The sequence below is a fragment of the Naegleria gruberi genome (assembly GCF_000004985.1).
Source record: "Naegleria gruberi genomic scaffold NAEGRscaffold_7, whole genome shotgun sequence".
Lineage (NCBI taxonomy): Eukaryota > Heterolobosea > Eutetramitea > Acrasida > Naegleriidae > Naegleria > Naegleria gruberi.
Genome location: NW_003163320.1, coordinates 5,361 through 20,165, shown reverse-complemented (window position 1 = coordinate 20,165; position 14,805 = coordinate 5,361). Strand labels below are relative to the sequence as shown.

The 14,805-nt window shown below is 32.5% G+C and overlaps 6 protein-coding genes across 6 annotated transcripts; 2 read left to right on the top strand and 4 right to left on the bottom strand.

Moving 5' to 3' along the window:
* Positions 1-79: 79 nt before the first annotated feature.
* NAEGRDRAFT_63475 (uncharacterized protein) lies at positions 80-1,312 on the top strand (the record flags this gene model as incomplete). The annotated part of the gene is made up of 1 exon (XM_002681104.1): positions 80-1,312. The coding sequence occupies one exon, from the start codon at positions 80-82 to the stop codon at positions 1,310-1,312; it is 1,233 nt and encodes a 410-aa protein (XP_002681150.1).
* Positions 1,313-1,369: 57 nt separating this feature from the next.
* NAEGRDRAFT_46459 (F-box domain-containing protein) lies at positions 1,370-2,824 on the bottom strand (the record flags this gene model as incomplete). The annotated part of the gene is made up of 1 exon (XM_002680947.1): positions 1,370-2,824. One exon carries the CDS (start codon positions 2,822-2,824, stop codon positions 1,370-1,372), a length of 1,455 nt encoding a protein of 484 aa, XP_002680993.1.
* Positions 2,825-3,142: 318 nt separating this feature from the next.
* Positions 3,143-4,576, bottom strand: NAEGRDRAFT_63473 (uncharacterized protein; the record flags this gene model as incomplete). Its single annotated transcript, XM_002680946.1, has 2 exons — positions 3,143-3,709; positions 3,749-4,576. 2 exons carry the CDS (start codon positions 4,574-4,576, stop codon positions 3,143-3,145), a joined length of 1,395 nt encoding a protein of 464 aa, XP_002680992.1.
* Positions 4,577-4,888: 312 nt separating this feature from the next.
* On the bottom strand, positions 4,889-6,789 carry NAEGRDRAFT_63472 (uncharacterized protein; the record flags this gene model as incomplete). Its single annotated transcript, XM_002680945.1, has 2 exons — positions 4,889-5,212; positions 5,260-6,789. The coding sequence occupies 2 exons, from the start codon at positions 6,787-6,789 to the stop codon at positions 4,889-4,891; spliced, it is 1,854 nt and encodes a 617-aa protein (XP_002680991.1).
* Positions 6,790-7,652: 863 nt separating this feature from the next.
* On the top strand, positions 7,653-8,926 carry NAEGRDRAFT_30890 (methionine aminopeptidase; the record flags this gene model as incomplete). The annotated part of the gene is made up of 2 exons (XM_002681103.1): positions 7,653-8,354; positions 8,423-8,926. The coding sequence occupies 2 exons, from the start codon at positions 7,653-7,655 to the stop codon at positions 8,924-8,926; spliced, it is 1,206 nt and encodes a 401-aa protein (XP_002681149.1).
* Positions 8,927-10,169: 1,243 nt separating this feature from the next.
* On the bottom strand, positions 10,170-10,697 carry NAEGRDRAFT_63470 (uncharacterized protein; the record flags this gene model as incomplete). Its single annotated transcript, XM_002680944.1, has 1 exon — positions 10,170-10,697. One exon carries the CDS (start codon positions 10,695-10,697, stop codon positions 10,170-10,172), a length of 528 nt encoding a protein of 175 aa, XP_002680990.1.
* Between the last annotated feature and the right edge of the window lie 4,108 nt (positions 10,698-14,805).

The window sequence follows — 14,805 nt, the reverse complement described above, 5'->3', positions numbered from 1 at the left end:
TCCAAATATCGAAGTGTAAACTCCCTGCTGTCACTTTGCGTCTTCTTGTTTGACATGTTGCAGAATCTTTCAAAAAAACATGCAGTCCATTGCAACCTTTCCATTGATTGATATTGTTTACTCACTGTTGGAAACTGCTAACACTTTGCAATCAAATTCTTCTTCATCAAATTCAAATGGAACAATAGACTCAAATTATGTCTTTCCGAACAATAACACATCTCTTGCCACCTATTCTACGGGACAAAATGTAATGACACTGATCGTGGATGGTGTTTCTCTTCCTACCTTCTCCATTCTCTTGGCATTCAAGATTATCAGCTATTTGGTTCAGTGGGTAAAGAATGTGAAAAACAAAAGATTGTTCCAAGCTGTTGCTATTGGATTAGCAGCTCTTCAACTATTCGGTTCAACAACTGGTATTGCATCTGCAACATCTAATTTAGCACAAAAGAATCAGGCAGTTGGAAAGACACTCCAAATGCTCAACTATGAATGTATTGTTCTGAGTGCAAGTTTATTCTTCCTCTCTCAATGTGTCATTTCGATTAAATTGCACGAATTATACTACAATCCAAAGAGATACTGGATGCAAGGAAAGGAAGGTGAGCAAAAGGCTACGCAATCCAAATTGGTCAAGTATTATACATGGTTCGCAACTGGATGTGAAATTTTCATGATGTGTTTGCTGGTTCCAGCAATTATCATTTGTTTGAGTGTTCCATTCTCTTCCTCAGTTGATGCTGAGAGAGCTTATCAAGCCTCGTATGGTATTTTCTATGCATCCATTGCTGTGGCTGGAGTCACATTAATTCTTTCATTCATTACTGGAATAGTCAACTTGATCTTGTCAAATAGATTGAGAAATGAATTGCTCAATTCACATTATGGAAAAATTACAAAGAAAAGAAAGACAGCTGCCAAGTATATTCCTGTTGTCATTGTGGTTCAAACAGTGTTGGCTCAACTCATTGTGATCATGTTAATTCTAGCCTCAGTTTCCATTTTTGTGGACTCATTCCTCTTCATTGCTGCTTATACAGTTCAGAGAGCTGTAATTTTTGGTTTTACAGCAGCATTGAAATATATTTACAAACCACTAGAACAAATGGAAGACAAGTTGGGAGATGATATTAATCATGAGAAGGAACCAGGTTGTTTTGGTAAATTATTGATGAAAATTGGTAACTTCCTATCTTGTTGCGGATCAATGAAGAGTTGTTTCGATGAGAAACCAGATGAAGGAGATGATGAACAAGTTGAAACAAAAGGATCTTCCAAGAAAAAGGATGAAGAATTGAAAAATGTCTAATCTACTAATAAGCAATATTAATAATTAATTTGATTATAAATTTATAATCATTCTCATTTACAAATCCTTCTTAATTAATCCATATCCAATAATGGCTCCAACTCCAAGTGTTAATGGAATAAATGACCAATAATTGAATGATTGGTAAGCCAAACATCCAACAGCAATCGAACCAAAAATTGGTAGCACACTAAACATTTGACTGGTCGTGTCACTTCTATTATAGTTGTATTTTATGGCTTGAATTCCTCCTAAAATACCTCCAAGAATCATTGGAATAAATGAATATTTAGATCCCAATTTCTCACCAAAGAATGAAAAGCCAAGGAGTGAAAATTCACATAACAAGAAGGTAGCAAATACAGTAAGTTTGTCTCTATCCAATGATGCCCAAGGAATGTTGGCTGAGAAGAATGGGAACTTGTTGGTCCTATAAAAATGTTGGAAGAATGTTTCAGAGGCAGGAATTATGGTACCAATACCTGATATGATAATGAAAGGTAAGAGGTATAGAAGGTGGACTTGGGGAAATAATCTATTTTGCCAATATGAAAGCTCTACACCTGCTTTCTCATACATGTCATACTTGAAGCTGGTAAAGATCCAGGTCAAGACTGATAATACCAAAAAGAAAATGGCCATCACTCCAATTTCTGATCTACTCTTGAATTTAAAGGACTCATTAACTGCGAGACCAGCAACAACAATGTATGAATAAATGATAATGGCATGCATTGGAACAAAAGACCATGGTAACCACCATAGTCCCTTATCTAGTGATCTGTCTGCCTCTGGTGTTTCTCCAAAAAGTCCCATACTCACACAAATATTGATAAGCAATGCCATTAAAAGGAGCAAGTAGCCTCTAACTGTCCATTTTGACACATTTGAAGAAATTGAATCGAAATAATCTCTAGTTTTTCTCAAACGTTCAGCTGAAAGTTTTTCCTTCTTTACATGTTTGAGAAAGTCAATAAATTGATCAGTAGAAACAATAATTGGCTTTTTGAATGCTTTCAAAAGAGCTGGAACTTCACTCTCCTTAATCTTATTTTCATAAACCTTATCTCTAATATATTTCTCATATTGTACATCAAATTGCTTGTAAACTTTTGCATATTTTGGATTTTTGTAATATACAGGACTAAAACGATCAAAATATTTCAACAACAAGTGTCCAACTTCATCCTTTGTTCCACGAACAATTTTTGATCTAGAAATAGTCAATGGAACATATTGCCAAACTCTAAATTGCGAATTAATCAATTCCTTCCATTGTCTACAAGTATGCGAGAGTGACATCATCTCGAACGGATTCACTCCAACATATTGAAAAATTTCAATCAACAACTCATCAGGAAGTGATGAAAATTTAGAACAATCAATAATAAATGGTGTATAGCCTTCTATTATTCCGCGATCATTATTCTTATCGTCATCAATATCATCAACCTGATCAAGAATTTTTTCCAAAGATCGTGTTTGATTTTCCGAGTTTGAAAGTGAGAGCATTTTTTTATGATGACGAAATATTTAAATTATTAATATCTTGTGTCAATCTCTCTAGAACAGGGATGAACTTGGGAAAAATAATATTTGTTGTTTTTGTAATCTTTTTGATGACTTGGCGTTTGCATCATCACAAATATTTTTTATTTTTTTTTTAATTAAAAAAAATTGGCTTCGGGTGGTGATGACGAATTAGATGAAGTTTTCAAAGCCTTCTAAAGACTAGATGTATTGAATTGATTAAAAATTGGAGTTGGAAAGGTATTATTAAATGTGGTGGATTATTGTTACAAGAAGAATTTGATATTAAATTAATTATTATTAATTAAATTGGAGAATATTCAGAATGGTTCGGAAGACCCTCTCTTCATTCATGATACTTCCGTGAGTGGAATTGAAAAATCGATGGACATGAACTTGCTGTTGTTGATATTTGGCAAACTCATCACAAATTTGCATTGAATATAATGGCACAGTTCCATCACCATCTTCTCTATTCACTGTATTCATATTGTTGAGGACGTCTTTATAGGTCAAGTCTTTCAATTCCTTGCTGCCTGAATATTCAATGTGAGTTACTGTTGGAATTCCATAACCATAGATGCAATGGGTGGTTACATTAGGTGCATTATATCGATTATTCTTGTATTGGCTGTATTCATGTTGGTAGAGTTTGTATCCATTTGGAACTTGAGCATTTGAAAAGAAATTTTCAATATCCGAAAGCTCAACATGATAATTTTGAGTTCCATAGGTGAAAAATGGATAATTGTAAGGAAATTTGTTTGGAGACATGAATAATACTGAAGGAAATTCTCTGACAATTTTTCTTGCCTTTTCAAATTCGAATGTTGGAATTTGCCAATTAGTTCCAAGTGCGAATAGTATCTTTACACGTTTACAATCATTTTAAACAATTATACTTACCAATGAAAATGGACTTCCATCGAAAGGACCAGCCACTGGAATGTAATTATAAATATACTGATCTTTCCATGCTTGATTTACAAAGTTGGCAAGGAAATATTGTAAGAAAGGTGCTCCCATTGAATGTCCCAATAGTGAAACCTTCACATTTCCATTAATGGTATAAGTATCCTCAATCAGTTTTTTCAAAATGAAGAAATCTCCACCAACAGAATTGGTATTATTTGCCCACTCTCTCACACTCAATCTCCAATCGTATGTGAAACCTCTCAAACTCTTTCCAACTTGATAATTTCCATTTGCAACGAGGAAATCTGCTATTGGCTTCATGTAGTAAAACTTGCTTTGAAATTCAGAGAGAATTGAATTCAATCCATCCAATCCCCCAACATCCTTTCCGAAAATCTTCACACGTGAATCTTTTTGGCGAACTAATCCATCCTTCAATATAAGCGACATGTCATTGACAAAGCAATCTTCTGTAAAGAAGGGAACCATCTCTTTAACAGATAACCAGATTTGAAATGGATCAGTAGTTTTTTCACACCACCAATGAGGTTCACTGGTCGATTGATTTCTCTGTGACATGAGTGCAGAACCACCCAATCCACCAACTAGTATGATTGGTGAATATTGGATATTACTTTTAGTATTGATTTTAACATTATTGATGGAATGATTGCCAGTGTATTGAAAACCAGGTCTAAATAAATCAAATAAGTTTCCAATTTCTTCTTGGTGTCTTGTACTTGTATGAGTTTGAATTGGACGATTGTCAACAACAATGGTAATAGAAAGGATTAACAGTAGTAGAGTGATGTACTTCATATTGTTGTTGTTTTTTTGTAAGTTAAAGTTGGTTAGCAAACTATGTTTAGATACTTTATATTATTTGTTGTTTATTGTGTATCCCGACTTTAGTCAACAGCGCCACTCTATTTCAAATTAGAATCCAACCACATTACAACAACATCTTCACAAGACTTTTCAATTGGAATAGAGAGGATTGTAATAATAACGGGACAGATCAACACCACTTAATAAAACTGAGTTTTAATCAGCATTTCAAGAAACCGGCACAAATGTGATGAAGAATTGCTCATCTAAATAGTTAGATGTCTTAGGATGAGTTAAATTTATTTACAAAATTGCGTCCTTACTCAAATCAAATTTACAATAAACGGTACAATAATTATTAAACAATCTGGCCAAATAATTTTCGTCTGGAGATGGGAGTTTATGTCCCCTTGCCTCATTATCCTTCACTGCCTTCAGAATGCCATGATAATTCTGCAGGCATAATTTCTTGGAGGTGAGTGGATTCGAATAGAGAATCTTTGTTCCCAACAATCCACCAATGTTGAGTGTTCTGATTTCAATATATCTGGTTCGATTCTTGTCGACCATATTGAAAATTCTGCCACCAATGAATGGAACCTTAATTAAATCTTTCGTTTCCTTATTCTAAGAGTTTGTGATTAATTTACAAAAATTACCAATTGTGTACTTACATTGAAATAATCGCTTGATTTGAATATAATTGAACTCTCAGTCATTCTACTACCCAAAAATGATGACTTTGCAGAAAAGACATTTTGAATTTCGCGTGCTGCAAACAATGGACCAAACTTGAAAGTGGTAACCATTAAAGCGTGTGGATATTTCTGTATGGAATGTGCCATATTAATTGGTGTGAAACTGTACCAGTTGACATCTCCAAATAGATATCTCAAATGCTCATCGTTAGAGTTTGATTTCACAACTTGAGAAACTGGATAATTTGCATAGCCAATGATTTTGGTATTTTTCAATCCTAGTTTTTCTACTGAACGATCAATGTCTGAATTCCATTGCACTACATTTGGCATGTCTGAATAGGTAACATACCAATCATCTGTATGTTGCTTGGAAATCCAATGAGTATAATACCAATCCGATTCAATAATGTACTTTTGATTTAAATCTTCATTCTTGAACATGAATTCCTTGTTTGCCTTTTCTGCAGATTCCTTTTTTCTTTTGTAAATTTCCAAAACATATTTTGGAATGCATTGATCCTTTAATCCAGTTTCAAACCATTTCTTAAACTTTTTTCTCTTTTTAAATTCGAAAAAATTGAACCAATCTCCCAATTCTATTGAAAACATGGAACAAATCAATTTGATCTGTTCCAGTAAAAATTTGAATGGATCTTCAGTAATTTCCTTATTAGTTTCCTGATCTGAAGGCGCATCTGTTGTAGAATTTTTTGGAGAAACATTAATTACAACAGTAATTTCCTCTTCTGATGCAACACTCGAAATATTCGTCTTGTTTCCATCGGTTTCCTTTGCAATTTCATATCTAGCTTGTTCGTCAATAAATTCTCTCAAATATTCATGTTGAAATAACTTGATAGTTTTCAGTTTTCCCGCCAATTGTCTCAAATAAAACACAATTGAATGTTCTTTCTGCTCATTTCTTATCTTTTCAACTTCTATCCAATCTTCAGGCATTAACCATTTCAGAACTTTCGAACAAAACAAGTCTAATCTCTGTAAAACATCCTCAATTGACCTAAAACTCTTTACATGAACTTTATCACTTATTGGATCATAGAAATGTTCGAGAAAAAGCATTTTCAATTCCATTTCATTCGAAAGTTTTGACTTCTTTTCAATATATTTCAGAAACTCTTCTTTCATAATATGAAGCCATTGTAATTGCATTTCAATTTGTTTTTCTCCCATTGTCGAAATGCCAGTTGTCATTTTACGTGTTGAACTTTGAGTAAAATTTGATGAGCTATCAATACTGGAATTATCACTATTCACACTTTGTATTGATGGTGAGGATGAAGGAGAGGCGTTGAATTTATGGTTATGAAAACTACTATTGCCAGTACTGTGATTTGTGGTTGGTGTGTTTGACCGATTGACATTTGAATTGTCATAGATTATTGATGGATTGATCAAGATATTGAATGGCAACACCACGTGAATGTTGTTGGAGGAGGATGAAGAAACTGTTGATTGTTTTCGTGGTGTTTGATGTAGAGACATTTTTTGTTGTTCTTATTAGAAAGTTTTGAATACAATGGTCCAATGAAAATGTAAAATGGTTCCTAAATAATGTGTTGATTTTAACCGGTGACAGTTTCGCCTTAGATTGAATTTGGAATGGTTTCACAATACTTGTGCAATTTGAGTTGATGCATGACAGGGTGAAGTTTTTGATCGAGGATGGTGATTGATTTCGAAAATATCTCTGATTATTATACCAAATGATTATGGAGATGTTGTGTAGTGCATTTCATGAAAGTGTTCACGGTAAATTAAATTTTATTCCGAGATGATAAAATTTTTTGGAAATATTAGTAATGATGGAAAAGAAATGGTGATGGTGTTGGAGAATTATCGGGTTGTGATGAAAATTAATTAATAGTATGATGATGACAATTCAATAATTATTAAAATTGCAATTTCTACCATTTAGATAATGTCGTGGTGATACTCGGAAATTCTTAGCGTTTCATCACTCAAAACCACTCCACCAATCAGTAAGTCCTCTTTTAATCCATTGTCCATTGTTATTGAATATTTTTTATAATAATTCTAACTTTACAATTTTTAATATTTAAAACTTGAAAGAAAAAAAAGCTTCTACTTATCTTTCACCTTTAATTCAAAATATTTGTTTTAACCACAAGTCAAAACAATAGTAATAACAACAACCCTCGGATCACACGGATCACAGCGACAACAATATAAATATTAAATATATTTAAAACAATAGTAAAATAATGTCCATCAAGAAGAGCACTTTATCAGCACAAACTCTATCTACCAGAGGCGGCGGCTCAACTACTTCCAAGAAGAAGAATGTAAACACCCATTTTGATGATGAGATGAAGTTTTTGATGGAAATGAGCAAGAAGAATGAAAAGGAAAGCTCAAAGCCAATTCCATCAGTTAACAATCATTCAAACAAACAAAAAGTATGGCCAACTGAACAAACTCAACCTGAACCAACTGTACCAATCAAGCATTTGTATAAGGACGGAAAGTTTCCAGAGGGAGAAATCTGTGAATTGGGACAATATGATTACAAGACCAAGAGATTTCATCCTTCCGAATTGAAACCTAATACTGAAGAAAGAGAGGAAAAGTTACAAGAACAGCTCATGGAAGCAAGACAAGCAGCTGAGGTTCATAGAACTGCCAGAAAATGGTTCAAGGATTCAGTTGTTAAACCTGGAATGAAGGTTATTGATGCAGCTGAAATGTATGAAGCAAAGGTTAGAGAATTGTTGGAAGCTGACAAGAAGAAGAGTGGACTCGCATTTCCATTGGGTTGTTCCATCAATCATGTTGCTGCTCATTATTCACCAAATGGTGGAGATGAAACTCTTATTGGAAAGGATGATGTGATCAAGTTTGATTTGGGAACTCATGTAAATGGAACCATTATTGATTCTGCATTTACCATGTGTTGGAATGATCAATATCAGCCATTGTTGGATGCTGTCAAGGAAGCAACAAACATGGGTGTCAGAACAGCTGGCATTGATGTTAGATTAGGAGATGTTGGAGCTGCTATTCAAGAAGTAATGGAATCTTATGAAGTTGTACGTATTTATTTTGAATTAATTGATTTATTTACAATGTTAATTGTTTATTGAACTACCACTAATAGATTATTAATGGAAAAACTCACAGAGTTAAAAGCATTCAAAACTTGTGTGGACATTCTATTGAAAGATATCATGTTCATGCAGGTAAATCAGTTCCAATTGTTGCTTCTTCTAATAACACCAAAATGGAAGAAAATGAATTCTTTGCAATTGAAACTTTTGGTTCCACTGGAAAAGGATATGTCATTGAAGAAGGTGTATGCTCACATTATGGAAGAAAATTTACCTACAATGGTGACGGTTCTGAATTGAAAAATAAGGAATCTAGAGAGCTACTTAAAGTCATCAATGACCATTTTGGATCCATTCCATTTTGTCGTAGATACTTGGACAGAACTGGTCAAAAAAAATATCTCACTGCTCTTCGTGATTTGGTTAACAATGGAATAGTCAATGAATATCCACCATTTGTAGATGTTAAAGGATGTTATACTGCTCAATTTGAACATACCATCTTCTTGAGACCAACCTGTAAGGAAGTATTGAGTAGAGGTTCTGATTATTGAGAGTATTTCTTCATCTCTACCCTATCCATACTGGCTTTACAATAAAGTTTATTTGGATGAAAATATTTTCATAAAAAGAGGTTGAAAGATGAAATTGAGAAGGATCTTTAGACACAACGATTTACCTAGCCTTATCATAACTTACCAAAATTTATCCTCCCATTATTACACTATACAAAAACTTTGGTTGTATATGTCTTCTAACATATACAACCAAAGTTGGTGTGGTTCATGTTGCAGTCCCACAGATTTCTCTGCAGCATCAACAGCATCAACCACCTTCTTCCACGAAGATCATCACTTGTGTTTGTTTTACTTTGTTCTTCACTGCTTGTTTGTGGTTTAGAGTTTTGTAGAATAAATTCGACTGAATTCTTATATAGTTCTTCCATATTTGGTGGTTCAAATCAAAACAAGATTAATATGTCATTGTAGAGGAGAATTCCATGAACTTGTTCAAGCTTGCACAACCCCAGCTATTTTGATATGAGCTGATGAAATACCTTCTATCTCCATTAATTTAACAGATATTTAGGACAGTGCCATGGTACCAATTTAATGGCAATACAATTCAAGTCAGCAATTTTCAATAGCTTGAAGCCATTCAACCAAATCAAAATAGCTACCATTTCTCAATCGATAACCCAAATTTAACACGGGTGGCCGACTCCAGCGATTTTTTTACAAGTCTCCTTCAGGCCCCAAATTTTTTAAAAAAATTACAAGTCAGTCTACTCAAAGTTTAATACGAATGCATCTTCCTTTACAATTTACACAAAGTTCTGAACAACTACTATTATTCTTTGTACAGCTACATTTATTGGTAAGACAGCCACATTTATCTTCTCAATATCTGTGGAAATGTTTTTCCCGTATTTTTGCAATGCTCCTTACAAAAAAGGAAATATTAAATTTAATACTTAGTGAAATAAAAATATTATTTATTATTCTTGTTCTAATTGATGTTTTCTACAAGATTCTGTTTTATTGAATATCAGTTATTTGTATTAACCAAGAAAACATGCTCGTCTTACTACCACATATGAAAATTTTGAAATCACTTTTCTCGATAAGTAAAGAGCCAAATCCGTAACAAACTTGATATTATGATTGTTAACATAATTAATAATGACCATACGGTATGTTTCTCTAACATCCAGTGTTGTTATAGAGATATGCTTTGTTGAAGTTGAGTGAATTTGCTTAAGTAATAAATCGGTGTTATTAGCGCATCCAATTACCCCTACAAGTAAATCAGCTTTGGGAGCATTCCATGTTTTTTGGGAGCATCACAAAAATGCGCCGAGAACCTGACCACAGATATTAATGCTAATGCTTTCACATCAGACAAAGCGAAGTGTGCATCTTCAATTTCACTCCCAAATATGTGTTTGTAAATTGATACTAACTTTTTATCTTTCTTCTCAACCAATTTTTGTTGTTTTTTTGAAAATCTCGTTACAGTTGGTAAATCATCATTGAATTTCGTAATCATTTGCAAACTATCTACTAAAGTACAATTTTCAAACTGACTCAGATTATCTGTAAAATGATATTTCAATACTCTTTCATCAAATTTCTTTCCATTATGAGCAATTAACAACACATCATCATTTCCAATAAATTCCTTAATTCTTTGGATATGCTGATTGAATTCTAAACAATCAGAGAATAATTCAGATGTAATACCAGTTAATTGACGTGCATTCATTGTAATTGGACAACTTGGTTTAACCAAGCTGCTAACATATTCACCAGTTTCCAAATCCATGAAGCAATATTCTGTTATTCTTGTGGGTTTGGTTAGGATTCAGAGTTGATTTATTTGGGTTATTTAAGAGATTACTTAGTGAAGATTCATATCATTGATTATATTTCTTATCATCTATTAATGATGTAAATTTGATGGTTTCATTTCTTATATTGATAGATATATAAAGGTCAGGTCAGTATCAACTTTTGAAATATGGACTTTGAGAAGCCAAATGTTTGGGACGTGAATCTACTCATTAGATTGAATAGGTATTGCTAATAAAGGAACATTTCATTGATTTATTGATTATAACGGTCAAATTGAGTTGAATGTAAGTGATTCTTTGTTGATTCATCGTGGAATGGTAGTTTCGCCACGAAGTGGTGCAACTACCAACCTTTGTAGATTGAATCAGGTTGATTTGCATGCAATATGAATAAGTAACATTATCAAGAGTGATTATTCACTTATTCAATAATCAATATTCAATAATCGGTTTGATTTCAATCAATAGCTTGCTCATCAAGCTTTGAATCAAGATTCCAGTAATTAACGGCAGTCTATTTTTAAATTTAATCAAAGACCATATATAGTAGCTTGACTTTTATGATCTGGAAACTATCTAGATGTGTTCTATATTGAATAATCTATTTGAAAATGAGAAGAATTAACACTTCTATTGAGTTTTATTGGTATTGCAAGGTATTACGATTATAATAATCTACACAGAAATCACTCTTCAAATATAAACTGTACTAAAATGTATGAGAAATATAATGGTGGTGGAATTAACCAATAAATCGCTGAAATGACTGAGATGGAATGTAAACTATGGTCTATTTGTCATGTAATGGCGACTAGACCGTGTCAATTTCATCGTATTATTTCAAACTGATTTCCATCAATATAAAAACAATTCTATACATCAAATATGTCATACAGAATGAGTTTCAATATTTAATATTATGAACTGACTCTGTTGGATACCATCTCTATAAATATAACCAGATGAAAAGAGTCAACATTCAATTTCACATGCATGTTACTATGGAGAATCATCATTATATCATCTAGACAGGTAATATTTCAAGTTTCAGTGGAATTGACTGTCTACATATTGAGATGTGCATACTAAGGTTAAAGAAGTGTCACCATCACTGATTACTGACATGAATATAACAATTGAATATATTATTCTTGTATAATTAATGCATTATTCAATGATTTTGACATGATGGTAAAATTTAATTTTGGAATTAAGATTCTTCCCTTTTGATTACCTTAGATGTTCCTTAGTTGACTTGAAGATATTGAGCCATGAATATAAAACTTTCTCAGATTGTTCTCCTCATCAAGGGAAGTGTATTCATTTTTGATACTAGTATGATATTTTGTAAATTGACTGAGATGGTATTCATTCTATATGTTGAAATGTGACAATTTGACAGATTGTTATTATTATCATATTGAATTCAATTCTAACAGACTAAAATTGATACCAGATGTATATCAGTGTGACTAAATGTATCTGGTAAAGTTACATGATGTTTGGATATACTTTCATTGAGACAGTGTGTACAATTGGATATAATCACTATTGACATTGAACATTTACTGATTGACTGAATGAAAGTATCATGAATTGTTTCTAAACTTGTATAGATGTATATAAATGGTGTACAGAATTTGTGTTATCAATTCTAGACTAGTTTCATATAAAATAAGTGATTTAGAGCATAATCTTTGAATTTATGTCAAAGTTTTATAGTATAGTGATAGAGTTGACAACTCAATATCTACTGAGCCAATATTCATGAAATTGATATTATATGCTAATTAGAGTGTCTACATATCATGATATCAATTTCAGTGAAAATGGAGTTGTTTCTGGACCCTTCAGATTTCCATCAATCCACCCTGACAAATCACCATGTACTATCTACTGGATACATTTCTTGAAATGAAAACATATAATTTGATGAAAGTCCACCTTATTTGAGATGTAGAACACGATATTATCATTTATTTTGAGAGTGGTAACTTTCCTTATATTTCCTTAGGGTTTGGATCCCATGTCAACCCCTATTTATTAAGCTTTTCTCCTTAAATACATTAACAATATATATCACAAATGATGTCAAAAGATGGTGATGGTAATGGGGCACAATATACGGCTGATGTGAAATTGTTAAATATTTATATATATCAAGTTATGATGGTTGGGTTGAAGGGTTTGGAAACGTGTTGTTTTGATTTGTTTCTTCTGTGGCTCCATGGTCTTTATGATCTGATATAGGGTTATTAAGCGCCGTTTGGGTATTTTGTTGGTTTTTTTAGTAAAGTTTTAAAAAAAGTATATAGTTCTTATCTAGTTATCGAGTTGTGGTGTAAATGTGTTGTTTTCAAGCTATTCGAAAGTAGTAACGATTTCGATATTCCGTTACTTTGCGTCACTTTGCGGACGGACTTACATTCAATCAATTTGGTTGTCATTCATATTGATGCGTAGAATTTTTGAGAGTATTTTTGAATGTACGTTATTTTTTATCTACGCATGAATGAAAAGTACAACAATGATCAAGAGGAATTGAGTCATGAGTATGATACTTTCTCAGATTGTTCTACGCATCAAGAGTATTCGATTCAGGATTCTATTCATATATGATATTTGTAATACATATATTGAATTGGATGAGATGGAGTGCCATCTTGTTAAAAGTTGAGTCGACATTAAGGTATTCAGTAAATTGATACCACATGACTAATTAGAGTGATTATATGTCATTATATCAATTTCTTTGAAAACAGACTTGCTTCTGGACCTTTCAGATTTCTAGCCACTTTGACAGATCACCAAGTACTATCTACTGGATGCATTTCTTGAAATAAAAGTATATAATTTGAATAAAGTCCACTTTATTTGAGATGTACTACATGATAATAAAGTTTATTTTGAGATTGTCAACTTTTTCTATTGTTACATCCTTAATTGTCTTAATTGACTAAAAGAAGTCAAGGAGAGATTTCAAATCATAAAATAAATGATATTTTCGAGATGTACTATCGATTTACAATCGATTGATATGTATTTTTCTGATTGAGGATGTAGTTCTCTTATTGAATATAACCCTATCCTTCAAAGTCCACGTTGATAAATCACTCCTTACCTTACTATATGATGGAATGTTCACTATAACGTCTGAAAACTGAAGTATATACATTATTAGAGATTTATAGCATGATTATATGATTTAATTTGAGAGAGGTAACTTGGCCGAACAGCTTGTACATTATAGCGAGAGTTGACTTCCAAGTATATATTAGATATATTTCCAGTTAGAATAAATGATAAATTCGGTGTCTACTCATCATTTGCAACATTTACATATGTGTTTTATTGACTGGAGTGATGTTTTTGATATCATGATTTTCACCTTTCCATCCTTAAAGTCAACATTAAAAAATCAACCTTTACCTTACTATATTGTCAAATTACATTTTAAAACTCTAAAATTGAATTCTACAACATTATTTGAGTTGTTAAACATGATGGAAGTGTTTCATAGAGAGGTCATTTTCCAGATTTTCATCCGTGTTACTCAGTTGACTAGATGGTATGAAAGGGATGAAATCTTGAATATGAAAGTTAAAATAAACTTGATATTCAATCTCTACACATCTAATGGAGCATTTTCATATATAATTTGTTGATTGAAGTGATATATTTGATAGACTTGGTCTGACTTGTCTTTCCTTTCAGTCAACTTTGGAAAATCAACATTTACTTTCCCATGGTACCATTTCTAATTCTTATGATATGAAATTGAAATCTATATCACTATAGATCATATAAATCATTTTGGTAAAGTTTCAATAGGTGGTCCTTTTTCCAGATTTCCTCCTTTTCATCCCTAGTTGACCTTGATGGTTGAGGGAAGAAATCTGTAAATATGAAAGTTAAAATAAATTTGATATTCGATGTATACTCATCAAATGGAACATTTTCATGTCAGGATTCAATATGTTTTGATGATAAACTCAAAAGTTATAGTTTACCTCGGGGTTTGGGTTTGGGTTTGGGTATGGCGAAAACCCATTACCATTTTATTAATGGCCAATATTAAAA